Here is a 24,594-nt window from a genome sequence, read left to right on the forward strand (position 1 = left end):
ATGACTCCTTGTCATGTGACTGAGAAATTGCTAAGTAGGACATTAAACCCCATGCATACATACATATACATTGATTCATGGGCCTTCAGAAATATGACAAGTAAAATGTCTTCAATAAGAAAAGCAAATGACCTAAAATTTTGCCCAAACATTTAGTGCATTTTTGAAGGCAAATAACAGTCTTAAAATATTAGTTTTGGTGCTAAAACTTACATTTGTCCATTAGAAAATTATCATCCTACATTCAAAACAAACCTCAAAATACTTTTCAAAGATCAATGAAGCTGTCAGAACCAGGCAAAATGTGTAACTTCATCATCGTCAAAAAATGTCATGATCCAGTTTTCAGTAAAACTCAATCTTTCTGCATGTTTGCATAAGAGGCAAAATAAAGTGATGTCTCTAATCTTTATGTCATCTAGCTCACAGCAGGTGAAAGTACCTGCAATAAATAATGCACACGTCTTCTATCGCTGGGAGACAAAACCTTCAATTAGGGATTAGCCACTGGTCGATCAGCATTTTAAGCCAGGGGATAAATCTTCTATTCCGGTGAGTCCAGCAGCCTTAAGCCAAGATTACAGCTGGACAGGTGTGACGTTAGCAGACCTTATGGAGAGGCGATTGATCTAACAGGTCACCTGCCTGTTAATAAAGTCATTCATTCAAATAATTCACTGGTATTTACAGCCACATTCAAAAATTTTCCACTTATATCAGGAATTCATGCACGTCATACATGTCCGATTAAGTTAAAAACTCAATTTTGTGGATGGAAACTGGATATTTTCAGTAAAAAAAAACTCAATTTCCACAACAGAAATATAACTTTAACCAATTTGGGAGACAAAAACGGAATCTTCAAAGAGCGTGGCACATAACTTCCTCTTTGCTCCCTTTGACACAGTCCATTAATTTCAAAAGGCAGCCCGTTAACTCTTACTGTCACTCTACATGAGTTGAAGGCACTAACAGCAAAAAAAACTAGGGTGAAGGAGGCACAGAGGCAAACTAAGTATTCGCTAAGGCATCTTACCAACTCTGTAAGATTTCGGGATAAAAGAAAGTCAAAGGTTGAACAAGTGGGTGGTTCAACAACGGATGCAACTCAATTTCAATTTTACTCAAAGTTAAAGTAGGGCATGTTTTAATAAATAGATAAGTAGCTGCAGACAAGTTTTCCAATAATTTTTTCATTGAAAACCACTTGTAAATGTAATGTACATTGTATGTTGGACATTGTTAGTATTTTTGGAATTCAAGGCCTACTTTTAAGTTCTTTTTCATTCTTGTCCAACATTTAAATGTAATTTGAATGCTTTCATTTTTTGCCAAAAAAGTCATATTTCTGTTCTTCTCAGAATCATTTAATAACAAGTGAAACTGTAAAGTGAGTATTGATTGATATCTATTTATTGATAATTACATAATACAACATAAAATTTGGGTTGGTTTGTAAACAAATTTTTACTTAATTCAGATTCAGGTTGGTAAAAAATGTTTAAACTATGAATCTCTGTTTATAATGCTGGTCACTTCTATGGGTCAAAGAAAATGGAGCGTAAATTTGGCTAAACCTCTCAGCTTAGCAATGTTATTGAAGAACCTTCTCAAGTGTAATGTACAGACTTGCACATGCCACAGTTCGTACAGACATACATGCCACAGTTTGTACAGACATGTATGCCACAGTTCGTACACACATGTATGCCACAGATCGTACAGATGTGTGTATGCCACAGTTCCTACACCTGTATGAAGCAGTTCGTACACACGTCTGCCACAGTTCGTACAGATGTGTATGCCACTGTTTATACGTATATCTATGCCACAGTTTGTACACACATGTATGCCACAGTTCATACAGACATGTATGCCACAGTTTGTACAGACATGTATGCCACAGTTCGTACACACATGTATGCCACAGTTCATACACACATGTATGCCACAGTTCATACACACATGTATGCCACAGTTTGTACAGACATGTATGCCACAGTTCATACACAAATGTATGCCACAGTTCGTACAGACATACATGCCACAGTTTGTACAGACGTGTATGCCTCAGTTCGTACACACATGTATGCCACAGTTCGTACACAACATATATGCCACAGTTTGTGCACACATATATGCCACACCTCTTTATTTATTTGCTTGAATGTTGTTTAACATCATACATCATGATTTCTTCACCAATAAACGCTATCTTAGGCTATCTGTTTTATGGGTGGTGGAAATCTAAGTGCCCAGTGTAAACCACTGACATTTGGTAAAATCACAGAAGAGCTTTCAAGAGTGAACAATGCTGAATGAAAAGCGATCTTTGCTGAACGCGAGACATACTGCACAAAAGGCCCTAACAGTGCTGACAACCACATGTTCCCACCAAGGTCCAATCAGTTCTGATAACCGCATGTTACCTCCAAGGCCCCAAAAGTGCTGATAACCACATGTTGCCACCAAGGCCCCAAAGAGTGCTGATAACCACATGTTGCCACCAAGGCCCCATTAGTGCTGATAACCACATGTTGCCACCAAGGCCCCATGAGTCCTGATCACAAGATGTTGCCACCAAGGCCCCATGAGTGCTGATAACCACTTGCTGCCACCAAGGCCTAATCAGTTCTGATAAGCACGCTGCCACCAAGGCCACATGAGTGCTGATAACCATATGTTGCCACCAAGGCCCCATGAGTGCTGATTACCACTTGTTGCCACCAAGGCCTAATCAGTTCTGATAACCACTTGTTGCCACCAAGGCCTAATCAGTTCTGATAAGCACGTTCCCACCAAGGCCCCATAAGTGCACATAACCACCTGTTGCCACCAAGGCTCCAAGAGTGCTGATAACCACTTGCTGCCACCAAGGCCTAATCAGTTCTGATAAGCACGTTCCCACCAAGGCCCCATAAGTGCACATAGCCACCTGTTGCCACCAAGGCTCCAAGAGTGCTGATCACTGCATGTTGCCACCAAGGCCACATGAGTGCTGATAACCATATGTTGCCACCAAGGCCCAAGGAACATATGTGTACCTTATCCAAGCTCCAGGCCCACCTGTATAGCCTGGGTAACAGTGTGTTGTTGCAGTCTGTTGCATCAACATTTTATGTCACATATTTACCTGCAGCAGTAGCCTGATTCTCAGGTTATACCCATGGTTATATCCAAGGTTATATCCAAGGTCAGACAGAAGGTTTTACCCAAGGTCATTCCCTGCCCCTTGTGGATTAATCACACACACAGGCATCCACCAGACAGCTGTATTTGAGGCTCCAGCATGAAGCACTAGAAATGCTCAATGTGTAGTAAACGTGCATATATCACTGGCAACTTATGATGTTTCTGCTAGCTTCCATGAGGTGCTCCAAGCCATTTTGGCATGGACCTGCTATTAGTGTGACATAAATTTGAATATATACATTGGCTAAACTAAGATACTATTGGGTTTTGCACCAACCATCTTTTGGGATCAAAGCCAGCCACCATGACAATACCTTTCTTGCAAATTATCATGTTTTGGCTTCTATCATGTTTTTGCTTTTATGACATTCTAAGCAACTCAACCATGGTTGCGCTCTGCATGTGCAATTCCACATCAACTGATGTTGTAATGATATAATATCCCACTAGGTCTTAAACCAACAAAATTTAGGCACCAAAGTTTGTTCTTAAGATATACATCACCGTGACTACAGAGAAATTCATTACACCTTTGCATAGAACTTAGCTGGATAACTCTTGAAGCAAATTATATTCAGTGAGGTTACCACCATATTTAATATACATCTAAAAATTCATTTATTAGTTCATTCAAGAAGGAAAATTGCATCTAGTATTAAAAGTTAACAGCATATTAAGCACACATCTAAAACTTAATTCAGTAATTCATTCAAGGAGAAAAATGATATCTACATATAGCAGAGTTAATAGCAGACTTACTATACATCTGAAACATTAATTCAGTAATTCATTCAAGTAATTAAACCACCACACCTGATCGAGCTGCCTTTAAACCCCCATCAGTCTCATGACAAAATTACTGTATTTCACCTCCAGGATGACGCGTAAAAATTCACTTTCAGATACACAGAGGACTAGACAGGATACTTCTAATGTTAGCACTTAAGTTTTTGTGATAAAAAATTAATTAAACTTCCCTCTTATTTAACTGGCTCCATAATATGGATGAATCAATCAGGATAAGGCAAAATGTGTCACTTGAACAGTTAAGGTGAAATACAGTATGCATTCAATTAAAGGTTACATGGAAATGTTACTTAGTATATAAGTACTGTGAACCAGATGACTTCTTATTGACCATGATAGAATTTGCAGCAAGTCCAAGTGAAGAGAACCAGGTTGTGAAACTCATTCAGCTAACACAGACTGCACATCCATGTAAAAGCTAGTCTTATGAACCCTGAGGGGAGTGGTACTGCACTGTCTGGAAGATGGTTAGGAAGTGTGTGTGTGTGGGTGGGGGGTGGGGGGAGGGGCATGAAGCTGAAGGGGGTCATGATTTGTAGGCTATCACCACAGCACCTTCCGTGCCAATTCCAATCAATCTCTATTCCAGCGTGTTACAATTGCAATCTATCGGGTCATCAGAGAAGAAGCTGCAACACAAATACCATGCAACGAAGTAGCACTGTAATCGGTTCTCTGTACATCGCACTGCTGCTAATTAATTCTGACACCGGCAACTCAGTTAACCTGACACGCAGCTATAGGATCGTAATTTCAGTGACAAGCTTTCTTCAATCCTCCCGAACCAATCGCAGCCGAGAAAATCTGCACAGTTCTCCTCAACAGCGAGGACATCGGTAATTAACCCAGATGTAGACACGATGGTTATAAAGCACTGGCTTGCTGTGACCAATAAGAGCAATCTAAATCCAGCTCTTCCTAATTTGACTGTACTTTTAAGTCAGGAGATTTACTGGGCACATGTAAGTGTACCTGGCACCGGTATATTTAAATGTCGGTGCAGGAGTACTCCAAGCACTCTGCTTTCCTTCCCCCTCCCCAATAAATCTTACTGTTTTACACTATACTCAAAAATATTTCACTTATGCAACAGCAGACAGCATTATGGCGGGAGGAAACCAGGCAGAACCTGGGGGAAACCCACGACCATCTGCACGTTGTCGGCAGACCTTCCCAGGTATGGCCGGAGAGGAAGCCAGCATGAGATGGACTTTAAACTCACAGCGACCGCTTTGGTGAGAGGCTCCTGGGTCATTACGCCAGCGCGCTAATCAACTGAGCCAGTGTTATAAAAACCAATCAAATAAACATAAGTATAGACACAGACGTAAAATTCACATGTCACCATAAAAAAGGGAAGACATCGTTACCCGTGGCTATTGAGATATATTTTAAACTTTATATTTTACATCAAGATTACAGTACTTAATTCTAAAAATAGCATTCACAGAGGAGGACTGCTAGACACTGACCGCCATGGGGCCTTCATTAATTCCTTAGTTAACATAACATGTGGTAACCAGGTGGGAGGAGAATAACCTGTACGGTGTGAGAGGCAGATCTGCATTGTGTGGCACTTGTGCCCCCGGTCAGAAGTGAAGGGTGGGGGAATCCGCTCCGATATCTGACCTTGGGGATTTCACACCTTGATGAAATTAGTGACACTGTTTAATCTTTTATCTATCCTTCTTTTAAAATGTATGACGAACTACATGTAGTTGTACAACACCTTTTCTGTACAACTCCTTTTTCCTATTATAAATTCAACAATGTTTTGTGATAATCTCACCTTTCAGGACAATTTATGGCAAAAAACAAAACAAAAAATGAAATGATAAGTTCCGATACAGAGAGTAAACTGACAAGAGAACAGGAACTCGTGAAGAGATTAATAAAGCGTAATTTGATTAAATTTACCTGGACTTGGACACAAAATGCATTTCAAAATTTTAAAGAATGTTGCCATACATAGAATGATTCCACTCATTTGACCTTGAAAGTAAACACAAGGTCATATTTTTAATCATCCTAACCTGGCTATCATGATGGTGACAGCTACAGAGCCAAGCCCTTTAAAATGGCAACCTACTTTGGTGTAATGGTAACGAGGCATAATGTCTTGATTTCTTAGCACCTGGATTCTCTGAACGAAGCAATGGAATTACACATACAGACGATGAATGAAATGGAACTCTGGAGGAGGATTGGCTGTGACATTAGTTTATAGAGCCTTAGAATGGCACAGATGAGGGATCGTTTTCAGCATTAATAGCTTTGGTGAGTTTCACAACCAGCTGCTCTCAAATTGTCAGATGTCTCACCGCTAAGGTTTACAGGGCTTGAACTGTGATTGATTAACACTTTGGATGACAAGTATGCCCTCTCATCGTCTAATTTACAATTTGCATAACCTTACTGACACAATGAACTCTGGAATTGTATACAGACTATATACTCACGTTGACAGCATGATGACGTCTTAACATGACTGATGACGCTTGATTAAAAAGATTTGGCAGAAAATAAACACACAAATACACCTTAAATGAAAAAAAAAAGAATGACCTTGGTCATAAATATAATCCGTAAAAGTTTACGGGAAATCACACATGGCTCTTTTCCACTCCATCATTTATGTTAATGGTTGATGGATTTCTTCTTCTTTTTTTTTTTTACGCTATATTCATTTTGAATAAATCTTTCCTATTTCCACAGATATTATAAAACAGCTGCTTTGATTATAGAGCTATAGTTTATCTGAAAAGCAAATTAGAAGTTTGCTGTGTCCAAAAAAAAAAAAAAAAATCACACAAAATTGCCATTTCATCATGTAGTCACTTTATAAATAATAATACAGTCACTTTTCCAAGGCCATCTTAAAAATTAAATTTCCATGTAAAACACTGAGAAAAGCTAAAACCTGTAGGAAATATTTCTGTATGTGCATAATTTTCAAGTAATGGGAGAGAATTTTGACATTTAAAACGATTAAATCTAACTTGATACCTTGAACTATTAATGCTATTCTAGTAGTTGAAAAAGTAAAATATGATTTAAGCGCTTCTCCATCATGGTAGTGCAAAACCCAATAAAATTTTGAACTGAAAACCACGATTATAAAGTATAATTATGATAAAGTTTTCAATTTTGAAATCCAAAATCATTTAATTGTGAAATCAGTACTGAACTTATAATTAAAATCACATATATACACAATATATACAACAGTATATATTAAAGGACAAACGTGTAAATTCCCTATATCTCTTAGGAATAAAGACCTTCCTTGGCAACTGATACATATGTTTGACAAACAGCATACACCAATATACATAACTCCCACAGGAAATTCTTCCCAACTGCCAACAATTATGCACCTTGAACCTTTATTATAATCGTACAAGTGGCATAAAATATGACTACTACAATTTGATCTGCATAAATCATTCTGGCAAACAGGCTCATGGGACTGATTTCACCTTTGACATTCAGTTTCATGCAATCATTTTTGGCATTTTGACAGTGACATTGTGGAGAATGAAAACCATCGCTCTCACTACCAGGCTTGAGATGAACTGCTTGAGGTTATAAGGGTTAAAGGTCAGAGTAAGCGATGACTTTCTCATACATCTCTGATACATCTCATGCGTCACGTTGGTCACCAGGCTGTCATTTGCACTGAGAACAATGACTTTGCCAATTATTGAAGTCATTCAACAACAACAACAAAGTAAAGGTGCCCTAACATAAACGATTCAGAATCATCGTGCTGATTGGCACGAGTCAAAAATTGGCAATCCAGGCTTCGAAACAGACATCAATCAAAATGGTTGGTCCGTGCCAATAATCTCAATGACCAATTCCCAAAACAATGATCGACACAATTAAACCATCGAAGAGCAAAGAAAGTACACAAAGCACACCATGAAGATATGGAAATATGAAAGAAGGTTCTAGGTAAATGAATGAAAGCAATATCCAAATCAAATACCATGAGGGTTTACAGGTTTCAATAATCAAAATGTGTATCGCAGTTGCGCTTTGATGGCAAATGTTCACAGATATCCAATGTGGACTATACAACTCAACATAACAAATGTAAAGCCCCAGGCCCCGGATTAAGTGGGGTTACACGGAATTAGACGCAGTTATGGGTGCTGGACACTGTGAACCCTCTTTTAAAGCAAGTCACAGCCAGGCTATGCATTAGACTAAGCAGAATTTTAAACTGGACTGGTACTGTCAATCAGTTAGCGTCAATTTGGAATTCCCTTAATTAAATTGTGCAGGTGCTTCAGGGAAAAAAAAAAATTAAACTTCTTAGAAATAGGCAGCTAAAGAATAATGGATGTAATGAAGTGGTTTTTGCTTTACATGATGCCATCTAGAAAAACTTCTTACTTTATTACTGACAATATATATTGGAAAGACATTGGTGGAAGACAAGTGGTCACCAAAGAACATCAGACATTCTACACAGCCACACTATTTCCACTAAGACCCCCACAAAAAGTGAGAGCTGAAGAATGTACAAATTCCCTGCCCAGGGGGCTCTTAAGTAATAGCTCTGCACCCAAATACCCTACATTGCATTCACAACTAGGGATTGCAGATGCCATTAATGATGTCTAGGAGTCTACTGTAACTATACCTTCTTACACAGAAAATGGCGAATCTCTAAGCCCTAGTTTTATGCTCACTGACACATCCCCTTAATCCACTAGGAAACACATTCCTTAATACTGCTTTAGGGATTTGGACAGTTAAACTCAAATCCCCAGATAAACCAAAGTGTGTGGTTAACAGGATCATTGGGATTGAACCAGCTCTGTGGAATGAACCCAGTCCAGCTAGAACAGGCAATTACACCTGTCCTTAATGATACCTGAGACCATGACTTAAGCTGGCAGTCAGGAGACATAAATTAGCACCTTGGAAGGTTATTTTTTCCAAGGGTTGTTATGTAATGATGTAAATCGGTGGCTGATTCCAACAGTAAGAGATTCACAAGCTTTCAGATCTCTTTATAGCTTTCAAATGAGGGGATGGGGGTGGGGGGATGGGGGGGATGGGGGGGGGGATGGGGGGTATGGGTAAGGGTTTAGTGGGTGACCTGATAGTGAGTGTGGGAGCTATCGATAAGAGAGATGTAGAGGGGACTGGGAACACTTTGGCACATCTAATTTCCAGCTGATTTTCCTTATGTCTATGATTGGTTATGCATATGTACTTATAAATTTTCAAATTAGTGACCCATGGGTCACCATCCTATATGCATACTTTTCTTGAATACCTTGAGGCAAAGTGAACTAAAATACACTTGTCTAATTTTTGACTACAACTTAATTCTACCACTTCTGATTTGTAGAAGGAAAAATTTGTTTTCTCAATAAAAAGAAATTCAAGAAAACAGGCATATTCATAGGCCACTGTACTAATTAAGCACCATAATGAGACACAGACTACTGGAAAGGTTAAAGACGCAAGAAGCCTACTTACTAAAGATGTGCTAATATTGGTGTGACATTTGTGTGCTACTGGTAAGCCATTGGTCTGTTACTGGTGAACTACAGAGGCTAATCCTGTGTCACTGTTTAGCTATTGTGTACCAGTTACTGATAAGCTGGTCGTGGGCTACTTTGTGTGCTATGGATGTGATACTGGTGTGCTACTTTGTGTGCTATGGATGTGATACTGGGGTGCTACTTTGTGTGCTATGGATGTGATACTGGGGTGCTACTTTGTGTGCTATGAATGTGATACTGGGGTGCTACTTTGTGTGCTATGGATGTGATACTGGTGTGCCATTTTGTGTGCTATGGATGTGATACTGGTGTGTTACTGATATGTTAAGGGTGTGTTAGTGGTGCACTACGGGTGTGCTACTTTGTGAGCTAAAGATATGATGCTGGTATGTTAAAGGTGTGTTATTGGTGAGTTACTGTCAATTTGTGTGCTACTTCATGTGCTAAGGATGTGCTGCTGGTGCTATTGGTGTGTTGTTGTTGAGATATTGCTATGCTGCTGTGGTTAAGATATATTTATATGATTGGAAAGTCTTGAAAAACAGGAAATCATCCAAACATCAAAAGGTGGACAAAATAAAAAGATGGAATTCCAATTTAACTCCTTTTCTGTTTTTGCATATTTTTTTTACTGTCTGCTCACTTGTAAAACACAACAACAGCTGGTGTTGCCATATCCTAAGTAACACTTCACACTGTCAAACTATATATAATATGGACCGTCTACCACTACCCTACTTCTCCTGGTTGGGACTGTTGCGTTGACAGAATAATTGGTTCTGTTTGGATGTATTTTTCGATATAATTCTGAAGTACTATATATTGTTTTCTCTGTCAAGGCCTTGGGGAAGAACAGTTTCATTGTACAGCACTACATGTATCTTCGATAAACATATTATACTTGTATATTACTGCCTGCTGTGTGAGCTGTGTCCCATATTGCACAGTTAAGTGCACTGATTGACCTTATACCAATGTAATATATCTGTACATTACTGCCTGCTGTGTGAGCTGTCCCACATTGCACAGTTAAGTGCACTAATTGACCTTATACCCATGTAATATATCTGTACATTACTGCCTGCTGTGTGAACTGTGTCCCATATTGCACAGTTAAGTGCACTGATTGACCTCATACCAATGTAATATATCTGTACATAACTGCATGCTGTGTGAGCTGTGTCCCACGTTGCACAGTTAAGTGCACTGATTGACCTTATACCCATGTAATATATCTGTACATTACTACCTGCTGTGTGAATTGTGTCCCACCTTGCACAGTTAAGTGCACTGACTGACCTTATACCAATGAAATATATCTGTACATTATTGCCTGCTGTGTGAGCTGTGTCCCATATTACACAGTTAAGTGCACTGATTGACCTTATACCCATGTAATATATCGGTACATTACTGCCTGCTGAGTGAATTGTGTCCCATATTGCACACTTAAGTGCACTGACTGACCTTATACCAATGTAATATATCTGTACATTACTGCCTGCTGTGTGAGCTGTGTCCCACATTGCACAGTTAAGTGCACTGATTGACCTTATACCAATGTAATATATCTGTACATTACTGCCTGCTGTGTGAATTGTGTCCCACACTGCACAGTTAAGTGCACTGATTGACCTTATACCCATGTAATATATCTGTACATTACTGCCTGCTGTGTGAATTGTGTCCCACATTGCACAGTTAAGTACGCTGATTGACCTTATACCCATGTAATATACCTGTATATTGCTGTCTGCTGTGTGAATTGTGTCCCATATTACACAGTTAAGTGCACTGATTGACCTTATACCCATGTAATACACCTGTATATTACTGCCTGCTGTGTGAATTGTGTATCATTTTACACAGTTAAGTGTACTCATTGACCTTATACATTCACACCTTACTTTATATTTCTATAAACATAAAAACAGGTAAATATATATATGTTGTAAGGGCCAGTCTTACAAAAATCTTTGTTTGACGTAACCTGACCCCATCAGAAATACTGGGTATAGGTCGGTAGGGATATATTTTTTTTAGTCTGGCTAAGGCCACACCAATTTTACTTTGCATTATATGAGCAAGCTGGTCAACACTAGAAAACTAGGATAAATATAAAACTGAAAATCCACTCTTTTCTTTTGCCTGATCTTGATGTTTTCATGATTTTTCCAGTTTCAAGGCTTTCTGAATAAGTCAAAAATTCTTCAACAGTACAACTGCTGTGACAGTCCACATTATCTACAAATTAAATGATTTTCAATTTTTACTTTTATTTTTATACCCCTCTTTGACATTGACAAAAAAAAATGATTCCGTCCAAATAACAACAATTTTAATTGCATAGTGTGGCTTAACAAAAAAAATAAAAACAAAAACAGAAATGGCATAGACTAACATTGAGGGAAAAAAGAAAAATCTATTGCACACCAACCAAAACTTGTAGTGTACATATACACATGTATGTATGCTATGTACTTGGTATACAGGCCCTGTCAGGAGGGTCAGTCTGGTTGCATCCAACGAACATACATTAATCATGGCCTATGTCACCGAAACATGTATATAATATACAACACTTTACTATATAGTATTCTCTGTAGCATGAATTACACACTGTCCAGAGCAAATACAGGAAGTTTACAGATCAAATTTAGATGAAAACCTAATTCATATTTAGAAACTTTCCACTGAGTTCATTCTGCATTATATAAGGTCTATTATACTATGGCCTACATTTATACACCTATTGAAAATCGGCTATCTTTTCATCAGCTCCATCTGTCAGGCATGTTTATCTAACACCTGGAAAAAGGTGCTAACTATGACGTCAATCGACATGAAAACTATCCATCTTATGCGTTTACCTCATAAAACAGTGTTGAAACAGATTGTTCAAATATGAAAAAATTCACAACTTTTCCGCGATCAAATCTGACAATCATTCACGATTGTGATCGTTCGAAACAAGAAAAAAATCCCCAGATGATCATTCGTGTAATGTATGTGTATGCTTGGGAATATACTGGGATGTCACGCTTAACAATTTCGGTGAGGCGTCTATACACGTTAAGCATTCAAGCATTGGTGTTTATATCTGACAATGGCTTAATGATTTCACCTTCCAGAGTTACGCTACCCATGTCCCGGGACATCAAACTTATCAGTTGAAGCAAAAGTCAATTAACCAAATACCTGATTTCTGGTGGCTGAGCACAAGGATTACGGAATGCAATCTTCACAACGTGGAAGTGTTACTGTATGTCTTGCGAAATAGCTTTTCGCATATGTCCATTTTTCAAATATCCAAGGACAGCATCATGCATGCTGTGCAAGTTTGGTATAGTATATTATCATATTCAGTCATGTAGCTACATACACCTCAATTACTCAACCTTTTCTCATGTGAAAGAGCAAATTTCAGTGCAGTGTTTCTTAACTTCTTGATGTGATATTGGAGACAAAACTACACACACTGGATTGGCTAATTTCTGGGCTGCACAAAAAGTAAAATTTTATCAGTCAACAAAGAAAAATACTTCCAGAATATGTTTGAATAAACACCTTGCAAACATGCGCAGAGGTTGAAGAAATACATTACATGTACATATAGCCGAGAGAGTTGCTACCGTATGGTATATAGCACTAAGATTGTGAGTGTATGGTATGTAGCACTAAGATTGTGAGTGTATGGTATATAGCACTAAGATTGTGAGTGTATGGTATATAGCACTAAGATTATGAGTGTATGGTATGTAGCACTAAGATTGTCAGTGTATGGTATATAGCACTAAGATTGTGAGTGTATGGTATATAGCACTAAGATTGTGAGTGTATGGTATGTAGCACTAAGATTGTGAGTGCATGGCATATAGCACTAAGATTGTGAGTGTATGGTATATAGCACTAAGATTGTGAGTGTATGGTATATAGCACTAAGATTGTGAGTGTATGGTATATAGCACTAAGATTGTGAGTGTATGGTATATAGCACTAAGATTATGAGTGTATGGTATGTAGCACTAAGAGTGTGAGTGCATGGCATATAGCACTAAGATTGTGAGTGTATGGTATATAGCACTAAGATTGTCAGTGTATGGTATATAGCACTAAGATTGTGAGTGCATGGCATATAGCAATAAGATTGTGAGTGTATGGTATATAGCACTAAGATTGTGAGTGTATGGTATATACATGTAGCAATAAGATTGTGAGTGTATGGCATATAGCACTAAGATTGTGAGTGTATGGTATATAGCACTAAGATTGTGAGTGTATGGTATATAGCACTAAGATTGTGAGTGTATGGTATGTAGCACTAAGATTGTGAGTGCATGGCATATAGCACTAAGATTGTGAGTGTATGGTATATAGCACTAAGATTGTGAGTGTATGGTATATAGCACTAAGATTGTGAGTGCATGGCATATAGCACTAACATTGTGAGTGTATGGTATATAGCACTAAGATTGTGAGTGTATGGTATATAGCACTAAGATTGTGAGTGTATGGTATACAGCACTAGGATTATGAGTGTATGGTATATACATGTAGCACTAAGATTGTGAGTGTATCTGAAGTTGTCACCATTGTATCTCATATGGTTGCAACTGTATCTTGAAGGGTTGCCACTGTATGGTTACATGTATCTCAACATTGGGTTATGAGATCTCTCAAAGTGTTGCCACTTACTTGTGATTTGCTGCTATATTTCCAGGTTTCCCACAGGGTTATACCTGTATTGTATAAAGGGTTACTAATGTATCCCAATTAGTGTTGCCATTGTATCTCAATGAGATGCCACTATTTCAAAATGTTGCTACTGTATATCTCAAATGTTTGCACCTACACTACAAGAGGCTGTCCATGGATCTCAGATGGTTGCCATTGTATTTCAAAGCTGGGCCGCATGTACTGTGACTCTGAGAGTATAAGAATGGCTCAATTAACAGACACACTCAGTATATGGTCTTAAGTTAGTACCTCTGGTCTAAAGGTAGCACCTCTGCTGGACAGTTAAATTAGCACCTCTGGTCTATAGTTAGCACCTCTGCTGGAAAGTTAGCACCTCTGGGTAAAATTCTTGTGAAAATGTACAATACATCTTAGCTAATTATTAACAGAAAAGACAACAAATAACTTAAACTTAGTTATTTCGAAAGAAGGGCGTAAACTAGGCAAAACAAGGCATAAAAATCTTTCAATACACTTGTTTTGTGCAGACAGATGTTTACAAACTATTCCACATGCATGTGGAATATAACAAAGGTCACAAAAACATGTTAAACACATTTGATAACGGTGCTTGCCAACTTGTACACGTAAAATGTCAATTTGTCCATGTACATCAAATTATTCCCATTTATAACTGAAGGGTAGCTCTAATTTGAACAAAGGTCTGTAAGTACATGCAGTTTATCACAAAGTCGCCTTTGCCCCTGTGAATGTCAGAATATTTAGCCATATCCTGATGTACCTGTGTACAACATTCGTGTGTTTACATTTTGCGCAGGCTTACATACAGTGTATATGTTATTTATTTTACTCATTTATATTTAATAATTTCTGGATTCTGAGTTAATGTTATTTTAATAACATAGACGGTTTGAAAGATATCACTGCTCTATAAATATGTATGTAGGCGAAAGCCGTAAGCAGCAATTTATAAATACTCACTGTGCGTGATAACAAGGAAAAACGAACTAACTACACTATACAATACCACGCACTGTATGTACACAACACACACATGTAACAATAGGCCGGCAAAGAATATAGGCCTTTGTCATATGAAAGTCAAACTGTGTTAATTTGGGTGTGGCATAAAACTTCAAAGACACAAACATGAGAACTGCAAATATAATATCTATTGAGAGTACTGCGTGCTGCTGAGCCAATGCCAATACACACATATATATAAGATCTACGTATCGCACACATAGGACAATGGTAGATTAATAGCTGAGCCAAGCACCAATACACACATGTACATATATATACAGTAAGTTTTTCTATTGTTTTTTTTTTTAGTTATTGTCAGTTCTGACATGTGATCAATATTGGTATTCAAAGTACATACCTGGGAAATTCATTACTCTTAAGATCTAACCAATGGTTGCACTATATATAACGATGTAGATAAAGTGTAAATTATTTTGTCCAGAATTTATATCTGCAGGTTTAAGATGTGTCCATTATACATATTTATGTACTGTTACCTAATTTGTATATACACATTTTTTCACATGTACAATGTATTACATTTAAAATGAATATAATAACTACATTGTACCAAGTATACAGAAACAAAGTACATGTATCTACCAACAATATAGGTATAGTATTACATAGCTGTTAATTATGTAGTAATACAGCAATGTGGACACAGTGCAAAAATGTAATAATCTAGACTACATGTAAACAGGATAATGTATTTTTTTTTCTTTCACACACTGAAACCTCTGGGACCACTTTCACAAAGATGTCATATGTATATGATAGAGCACACATAGAACAATGGTACCTATACCTCACGACAAATGTACGAAGAAAAACAATGTCATACACAGCTTTGTGACAGTGGCCCCTGGTGTTTACCTCCCAAACCTAACCACAAGGCATACAAGGTACAGCAGGGTTAATCATGCCCATTTGCTGAGGATCACAGCAACAGTGTTTAAGCCTGTACATCATACTTGAGAAAACTTGAACAAAAAGGAACAAAAACGTACACGCCGCATTTCATTAGGGTCAATTTTCTTTTTCTTTTCCTATATGTCTAAAACCATAAAGAGTCTGCATGTGAACTCCACTGAATATTCCACAATTTCGCACCTGAATCCACTCGACAAGGATCTGTTAATTATTCTGACAAGATTTTCGCAAATCTGCAAATCCACTGTGACAATACCTGTTCAGAAATCCCCTCATGGGAACACAGATAGAATTAAATCAAGAACTGCCCGCTTACAAAAACGTCTTTGTTCAATAAGGTTGTAAAAGAAAACTACAGAGAAGCTCATTCAGTACCGTCACAATGGAATTATACCCCATTGTGTCAAGAACCCAAGATTATCTCTCTATGCTAATGACCCTTACAGCGAACTCTACAGAAACTACTTCGGAGCAGAAGAAAAGGTGTCTTCTTGAAATCTCTTGTAGCCACTAATGAGCCACCTCGTTACATGCTAGGTCATTATTACTTCAAAGACAAAATATAAGTATCCCACATTGTACATGCCCTGGCAGAGATTTGCCACCATAACAGGAGGGGGAAAAAGCCTAGAGTATCTGCCACATGTATTGGTGTTTTTTTCTTACAAATCTGTTTCCTCGTCTGCGTTCTGGATAACTTCCACAAAAATGTTTATGGTTCAGAAGAGTGTATACATTCTTTCTCTCCTCAATCAATTACCTCTACATGTAAGAAAAAAAAAACAAGAACAACAAGAAAAAAACATGTCCTGGTGATCAGAGATTTGCAGACAAGGGTCACAAAACCCTTTGGCGTAGAGATGCATCTTGCGCGGCTAAGACAAATATTGATGGCGACAAACAACACTGCCTGTAATCAAATAAGTCTGTATCTCGCATTACACTCAGCCTCACTGATTTCCAGAAGCCCCGCGCCATTGTCTGAAGAATCCTTTCAAAGAATGATCCGTCATTTACAGCTGCCTGATAAACCGAAGGCCATTCAGACACGCTTTTGACAAAAAGCCAATCGAGGCCCTAATACAGGGTATTGTAGCCAACCTAATGACTCTAATATCAACATGGTCTTCAAAGCAAACCATTACGATTTATCTTCTTACGGTGGATAAGCACAAAGTGGCCGAGGCTTCCTTCAAGAGGCTTTGAAGGATCCAAAAAAGTACAATGTTTACACTGCGAAGTTCTGTAACATAATACATTACCACAAAATACGCTAAAAAAGGACCCTAAAATTTTGCCACAAAAGAGTGCCATATAATCTAATACCTTTGGTGATGAAACTTGATACGTCTATCCTATTACACTACCCTCCAAAAACATTTCTGTAAGATCAACAGAAGGCTCTTTCAGAAGCAGGGAAACTGCACAGCTTTATTGTCATGGACGAAATTTTAATTCGTGTAAAGAATTATCTTAACTTATGATAGTAACTTAACCTGTCTTTTTGTGGCAGGGCGAGTTCATGCCATCAAAGCGCTGCTGCCACTGAAGTATCATGCTGAAGACACCAGACATGACACCTCACCTCAGTCACATTATACTAACACCAAGCCAATAATCAGTCTTGGTTCCTTGCTCTAATCTCTCAATGCTAAGCGGCAGGCAAGGCAGCAACAAGTACCATTTTTAAAGTTTTTGGCATGGCTCGACCCAGGTTTGATCCCAGGACTCCCGACATCAATCTAATTGCCGTACATGATCAACAAATCTGACTGAAAAAGTCTGTAGCCATTTAAGCTACATTTCTGTAAATAAATCGTGCTAGCTCTCCAGAAATATTATCATTCTACCAGGCCTCAATTAAAGCACCTTTCTAACACAAATAAAACTCTCAGATTTAAGTAAAATGAGTAACAATCTAAATGACTAAAAAAAAAACATGTTTAGAGGCAAATAATAATTGAAATAATACTTTTTCACTTGGTGCTAAAACTGACATTTTCCTCAGAAGATATCACTTTACCTTCCAAACAAACCTCAATCAAAACAGCTTTTTAACACAAATAAAACTCTCAAAATCTGGTAAATTTGTAACTTACAGGTAAATTTGTAACTTACAGGTAAATTTGTACTTAAGTGAAATATTCTTAAATATGGTGTAAAACATGAATCAAATAAATAAGTAAATAAATAAATAAATAAATAAATAAATAAATTATGATGAAATGCCAGATAAGCAGTCAATCTGATAGCAGTGGCTGTTTGGCTATAAACAAAGCGCTGAATTTATAGCCAAATGTCTGTATGAACAACTGATATCAGATAACATCTTGCATAATATACATATGAATCACACAGCAAAGAGAAAAAGGAAATGAAAACTTAATTGATGTTTCAATGTCGCATACTTCACACTGTGTACATCAAGGAAAATTAAACGTGAATTGCACAGTTTTTAAGTTTTGCACAACTATCATCAAAAGGAGCCTACCAGATATTGTGGCACAGTTATACGCTAAGGCAGCTTTGGTTTTGAAAATAAATTCACAAATTTTTCTTAGCTAAACTGTATTTCACCTAAGGTTTGGTTTGTAAAAAATGCCCCTTTCAAAGTGCATAAAGGCCTTAAAATGATCACTTTGAAACCAACAGCTAACTCTCTTTTGGATATGAAATTAATCCAACTTGAGAAACAAATTTTAACTGGCCCAATAAGCTGGAGAAATCAATCCAATCTCTAGCAAAATGTGTCACCTACAAAATGCTAATCTTTAGGTGAAATACCCTAATTATTTTTTGCATTTGTGCTATACTGTATGAAATTATATCTAAAATACACATCTCTTTTTTTCTGAATTTGGTTATGCTATACTAGTCTCCTTCTCATCAGTCACATTTCATAAAAGGTTAGGGGTATGTTGAATATACAAGTAATGCTGTGAACTGGCCATGGTTGAACCAGGGCTTCTAACCTGTCCTCTCCGGCCGCAAGTAGGAAGGTCTGCCAGCAACCTGCAGATGGTCCTGGGTTTCCCCCGGGTTCTGCCCGGTTTCCTCCCACCATAATGCCGGCTGCTGTCCTATAAGTGAAATATTTTTGAATCCTGCGTAAAAACACCAATCAAATAAATAAATAAATAAATCTATCATGTCATAACATTCCAAAATAAAATGGAAACAAGATAAGCCCTGGGGTTCTGACACGAATACAGACTGTTCCGACTTGCACACTTCTCTGGACACAGAACTGCAGTGCATATACAGCATTATGTAGAAAGTGAGAATGAATTAAAAGGTTCCTTACGTTTTCCGGTACATATATGTTTGATTTGAATTATTTGATTGGTGTATTACGCTATACTCAAGAATATTTCACCTATACAACGGCGGCCAGCATTATGGTGGGAGGAAACCCACGACCATCCGCGGGTTGCTGACAGACCTTTCCACTTACGACCGGGATACACATATGTGTGGCAGGGAAATATGCCCACTTAGCTACCCTAAATCTTCGACCTTTTCAACCACCTGTGTGCCCAACACTTTGAAACATTCTGACAGAACAATGTGATGTATGGAGAGAAGTAAACAGCACAGTTTTACACAGATTACATCTTTAATGACAAAAACAAACCCTTATTGAGTCGTTTTCCTGCTAATTTCATGCATAAATTTCCAATGAGAATTACCTCTGGAGGTTGAAAAGATTTACAGTTCTGTTTTAAAAGCATTACTCGTTTGGATCCATATCGACCCAATGTCAAGGTGACAATTTGACATCACCACAAGACTTCATGACAACGTTGTTACACCTCAAGAATCCTGACTGAGGGTATACTGAAAGTCAAACACGTTCCAAAATCCAAAATATACTACATGCAAACAGGTCCTATATTACACCTCACTGCACATGTAACGGAAGAAAGGCCTGCATGTTGATTATTGACACGCTATATATATATACCCATAATACTATCAGATTACGTTGCTGGAGGCACGCAGAGAACACAGGCTAGCACCCCCTCCCCCAACCTCTCACCCCCTACATTCATGCTGTCTACTGTCTATATCGATATTGCCGTAGCTTCATAATGTTAATCAAATTCTCAGCCTGATTGATTAATCACACGGTATAGGTTCACTAAGGTCTCCCACACATACACACTACACGCACTTGTTACTCTACTCTCACATTTCGCATATTAACCATGAAGTAAGGCTATATACTGACATGTGATACTGTAGTGGGTAATTGAGACATGCACCTTACCATGGTACGTATGATTACATATAAACAAGGACACGTCAAGGTGTGGGCAAAGATCGATCTGTGAAACCTGAGATCTGTGAAACTGTGATGTGTGAAACCCGAGATCTGATATTTAAACAGGCTGCTTTATGAAACGCAATGAAACATAATGCAGCATACATGGCAACATTATACACTTGATATCTGATTCATTCAAGTTGTAATATCTTGGAATATTGCACGAATAATTGGGCGATATCAACAGTAAAAGGTTAGAGGTATAAGTATCAACAGAGGCAAATTTTTTTTTTTTTGCACTCTGGCAGTCTAGCTGTAAAGAACATATCTATCGTCTGTATTATTACTGGGTGTAGAACTATCATCTGTTGGATCGCTGGGTGTAGAGTTATCATCCATATGATCGCTGGGTGTAGAGTTATTATCTGTATGATTACTGGGTGTAAAACTATCACCTGCAAAATTACTGGTTGTAGAGTTATCATCTGTGTGATTTACTAGGTGTAGAACTATCGTCTGTTGGATTGCTGGGTGTAGAGTTATCATCCATATGATTGCTGGGTGTAGAGTTATTATCTGTATGATTACTGGGTGTAGAACTATCATCTGTTGGATCGCTGGGTGTAGAACTATCGTCTGTTGGATTGCTGGGTGTAGAGTTATCATCCATATGATTGCTGGGTGTAGAGTTATTATCTGTATGATTACTGGGTGTAAAACTATCATCTGCATAATTACTGGTTGTAGAGTTATCATCTGTGTGATTTACTAGGTGTAGAACTATCGTCTGTTGGATTGCTGGGTGTAGAGTTATCATCCATATGATTGCTGGGTGTAGAGTTATTATCTGTATGATTACTGGGTGTAAAACTATCACCTGCATAATTACTGGTTGTAGAGTTATCATTTGTGTGATTTATTGGGTGTAGAACTATCACCTGCATAATTACTGGTTGTACAGTTATTATCTGAATGATTACTGGGTGTAAAACTATCATCCGCAAAATTTACTGGTTGTAGAGTTATCATCTGTGTGATTATTGGGTGTAGAATTATCATACATGTATGATTCTTGGGTGTAGAGATAACATCTGTATGTTTACTGGGTGTTAGGTTATCATCTGCATGATTATTGGATGTAGAGTTAACATGCACATAATGATAAAGCATCTATATAGAGAGGGAGCAAAATTATCACCTGAAGGATGTAAAATTATCATTATGACAGCAGAGGAATTATCATCAGAAGGATTTATCATTTGCAAGATGCAAAGTTATCATCTACAAGATGCAAAGTTATCATTTACAAGATGTAAAGTTATAATCTACAGGATGCAAAGTTTATCATCTACAGGATGCAAAGTTATCATCTACAGGATGCAAAGTTATCATCTACAGGATGCAAAGTTATCATCTTCTAGATGAAAAATTAGATTATATTGGACAAAGAATTATCACCTGAAGGATCATCTCATTAATATGAAATAAATTTACATCTAGTTTCTGCAGTCATCCTATTTGTCAGGATAAACAGACTGATCGGTCTTGCATCAAACTACAGCAGCACGATGCCAGTTCATAATTAGTAAATTAAGAGCAAAAGAAGACTTTTTCTGGCGCATTATTTTAGGATACTTCAATTCTAATATTTCAAATAGTAGACAATACATATTTTCCCATTTCTGTGAGATATATACATGTATCTCTCCCAGTCTATTATTCGTCACTGTCTTGTTATATTCTATTTTATTTATAATTTTTGTAATAGTTCCAAAAAAAAAAATAATAATAACACAAAAAAAATAATTATCATAGTATTATTTTTATCAGGGCAGTCATACATTTTTCTTTTTGATTTTCAGGTATCCTAGTTTTCATGTGTAAGCACTTCGTTGATTTTGTTAGGGTAACAGCTATCAAAACACTACATGCAGAACACAGCCCATCCCTGACTTACATGTATGTATTTTGTGTACAAATTTCTATTTGAATCTAAAAATAGTCCCTGAACAGATTAGGTGACAGATGTCTAAATTCTCTCAAAACTGATATTGACAATAAAACTTACTGACATCTGGGATTAATATAACGGTCCCAGCTTACATACATCAGGGTTACCAGCTATGGATTTTCTATATAGGATAGTTCTCCCCTTTGCAGCCTTGAAATTTTTTAATTCAGCTTTTAAATGTTTACCTAGCTTTCACCCAGCTTTCTCATCTCTCAAACCTAGCCTTCATACACATATATAGATCTGCACCTAACTTTCATATATCAGCACCAAGCCTTTATACACATAAAACTTGTGTATATCTGGTGCCCTGGTATATCTTCCCTGGTATATCTTCATCCACCCTTGAAATATCTGCACCTAATCTCCATACAGGCTATCTTCACATGTGGCCTTCACACATCTGCACCTATAGCCTTCATATATCTAGACCAAGCTTTCATACAAATATCTGCATGTGTCCTAGCATTATATATATATCTGCACCTATAGCCTTCATATGTCTGGACCCAGCTTTCATACATATAGCTGCACCTAGCACTATATATATATATATATATATATATATATATATATATATATATATCTGCACCTAAACTTCATATATCTGGACCCAGCTTTCATATGATATCTGCACCTCATATTTTATATTATATATATCTACACTTAAACTTCATATAGGTTTATAAGCCGGTATATGTACAGTGTATGTAACAGTCCTTCATATATAGGAATGAATACTTTGAGCCATTCAGATGTGAAGAGTAGATTTTACAAAAAGACTAAATCTGGCAACCAGATATATTAACAATTCTTGCATTGTGACACCCAACATTCTCCACTGAAGACACTTTGGTGAGAGTCGCATCACAGGAAATTGCTTAATAGGAACTCAGTTTACAGATTCAGTGTTTTTGTCCTTCATATATATATATACTATTTCATTTATTTAATTTTCATTTTAAATAATTAGAATGATTTTCCCACAAAGATAATGGTTGAAACATGATTACTTAATAACCGTGTTATACAACATATAGTCCATGTACAGATTTATTGCTAAATAAGTCATATCTGTACTTGTGATCAACATTGGAATAGACGTATTGCATTCAAATTAACTATCCACTAACACTGGGTCATTCTTCTAGACACACCCACGAATGCTCTGCGTATTGCACAATACCTAAAACAAACAGCTCTATACGTACTTTAGTTGTGAAATAGGCCTGACTGCCTTTAACATACATGGCATGCAAGTTGGAAAAAGAAAAATCCACACGTATCGTGATATAAATACAAACAGAGGCAATACATGTGACTGCATAGTGGTTTAGCACAAAGCTGTTTTTTTTCTTTGGTACATGAGAGTTTATTTTAAGACTAAACTTTTCATCTTTAACAGGGCGGAATAAAGAGATAAGACATAAATCTGGGTCAACTTCCCAGAACGTCTGGTGCTGTAGTTTGTACTGAGGTAAAATCTGTGTGTGAACTATAGCCGTATGAGTGGCCTCAGGCTTTCACGCTGTGCAGTTTTCTATTCAGTTGTAACCGTTAAAGGTTACCAGGCTAGATCACTTGAATTGACAGGAGGAAATGAACAACTAGACGACAGCCTGATGCTCATTGACGTTTACATCCACATCGGCACAACTAACATCAGAAATGAGAGGAAATATACTCACAAATCTTTAGCCAGTAGGTTCTTCGCCTCCCCAATTCGCAGGTACAACGACGTGTTCCTAAGGGCCATCTTTGAGACGATTGGCTTTTAGGTAAACTGACGGAATAGAGTCATCGACATGCAGACATGTCGCTTCGAACCGCACATGGTCGCCGCGACTGCCAAGTGTTTACATCGGCCACGCACGCACGCGCTGCGCGCGCCTGTCATATCGCCCGTCGTAAATTAGGCTCCGCCCACATGCATTGATTTGCCCGCCAGCGATCGAGAGTCGATGGTGTTTCCGACCAAACTTTCCGGGAAGAGCATCCGTTGGGAAACAGTTTACGGCATGTAAGGCCTTTGCTGGAATTTGCTCTCTTCGCAGCTGTCTAATGTAATTTGACACGGAACGGCTTTTCCCAATACCAGAAACTAACAAAAAATAATAAAATAAAATAATAATAAT

The 24,594-nt window shown here is 37.7% G+C and overlaps 1 protein-coding gene across 1 annotated transcript in view; it reads right to left on the reverse strand.

The window, feature by feature from the left end:
- LOC135476158 (rasGAP-activating-like protein 1) overlaps nucleotides 1–24,231 on the reverse strand; it is a 90,689-nt gene extending 66,458 nt beyond the window's left edge. Inside the window, exon 1 of the mRNA XM_064756081.1 lies at nucleotides 24,148–24,231. Coding sequence (XP_064612151.1) covers nucleotides 24,148–24,215 — 68 coding nt within the window. The 5' untranslated portion in view covers nucleotides 24,216–24,231. The remainder of the gene's footprint in view (nucleotides 1–24,147) is intronic.
- Nucleotides 24,232–24,594: the final 363 nt, after the last annotated feature.

Source organism: Liolophura sinensis, chromosome 10 (genome assembly GCF_032854445.1).
Source record: "Liolophura sinensis isolate JHLJ2023 chromosome 10, CUHK_Ljap_v2, whole genome shotgun sequence".
Taxonomy (NCBI): Eukaryota; Metazoa; Mollusca; class Polyplacophora; order Chitonida; family Chitonidae; genus Liolophura; species Liolophura sinensis.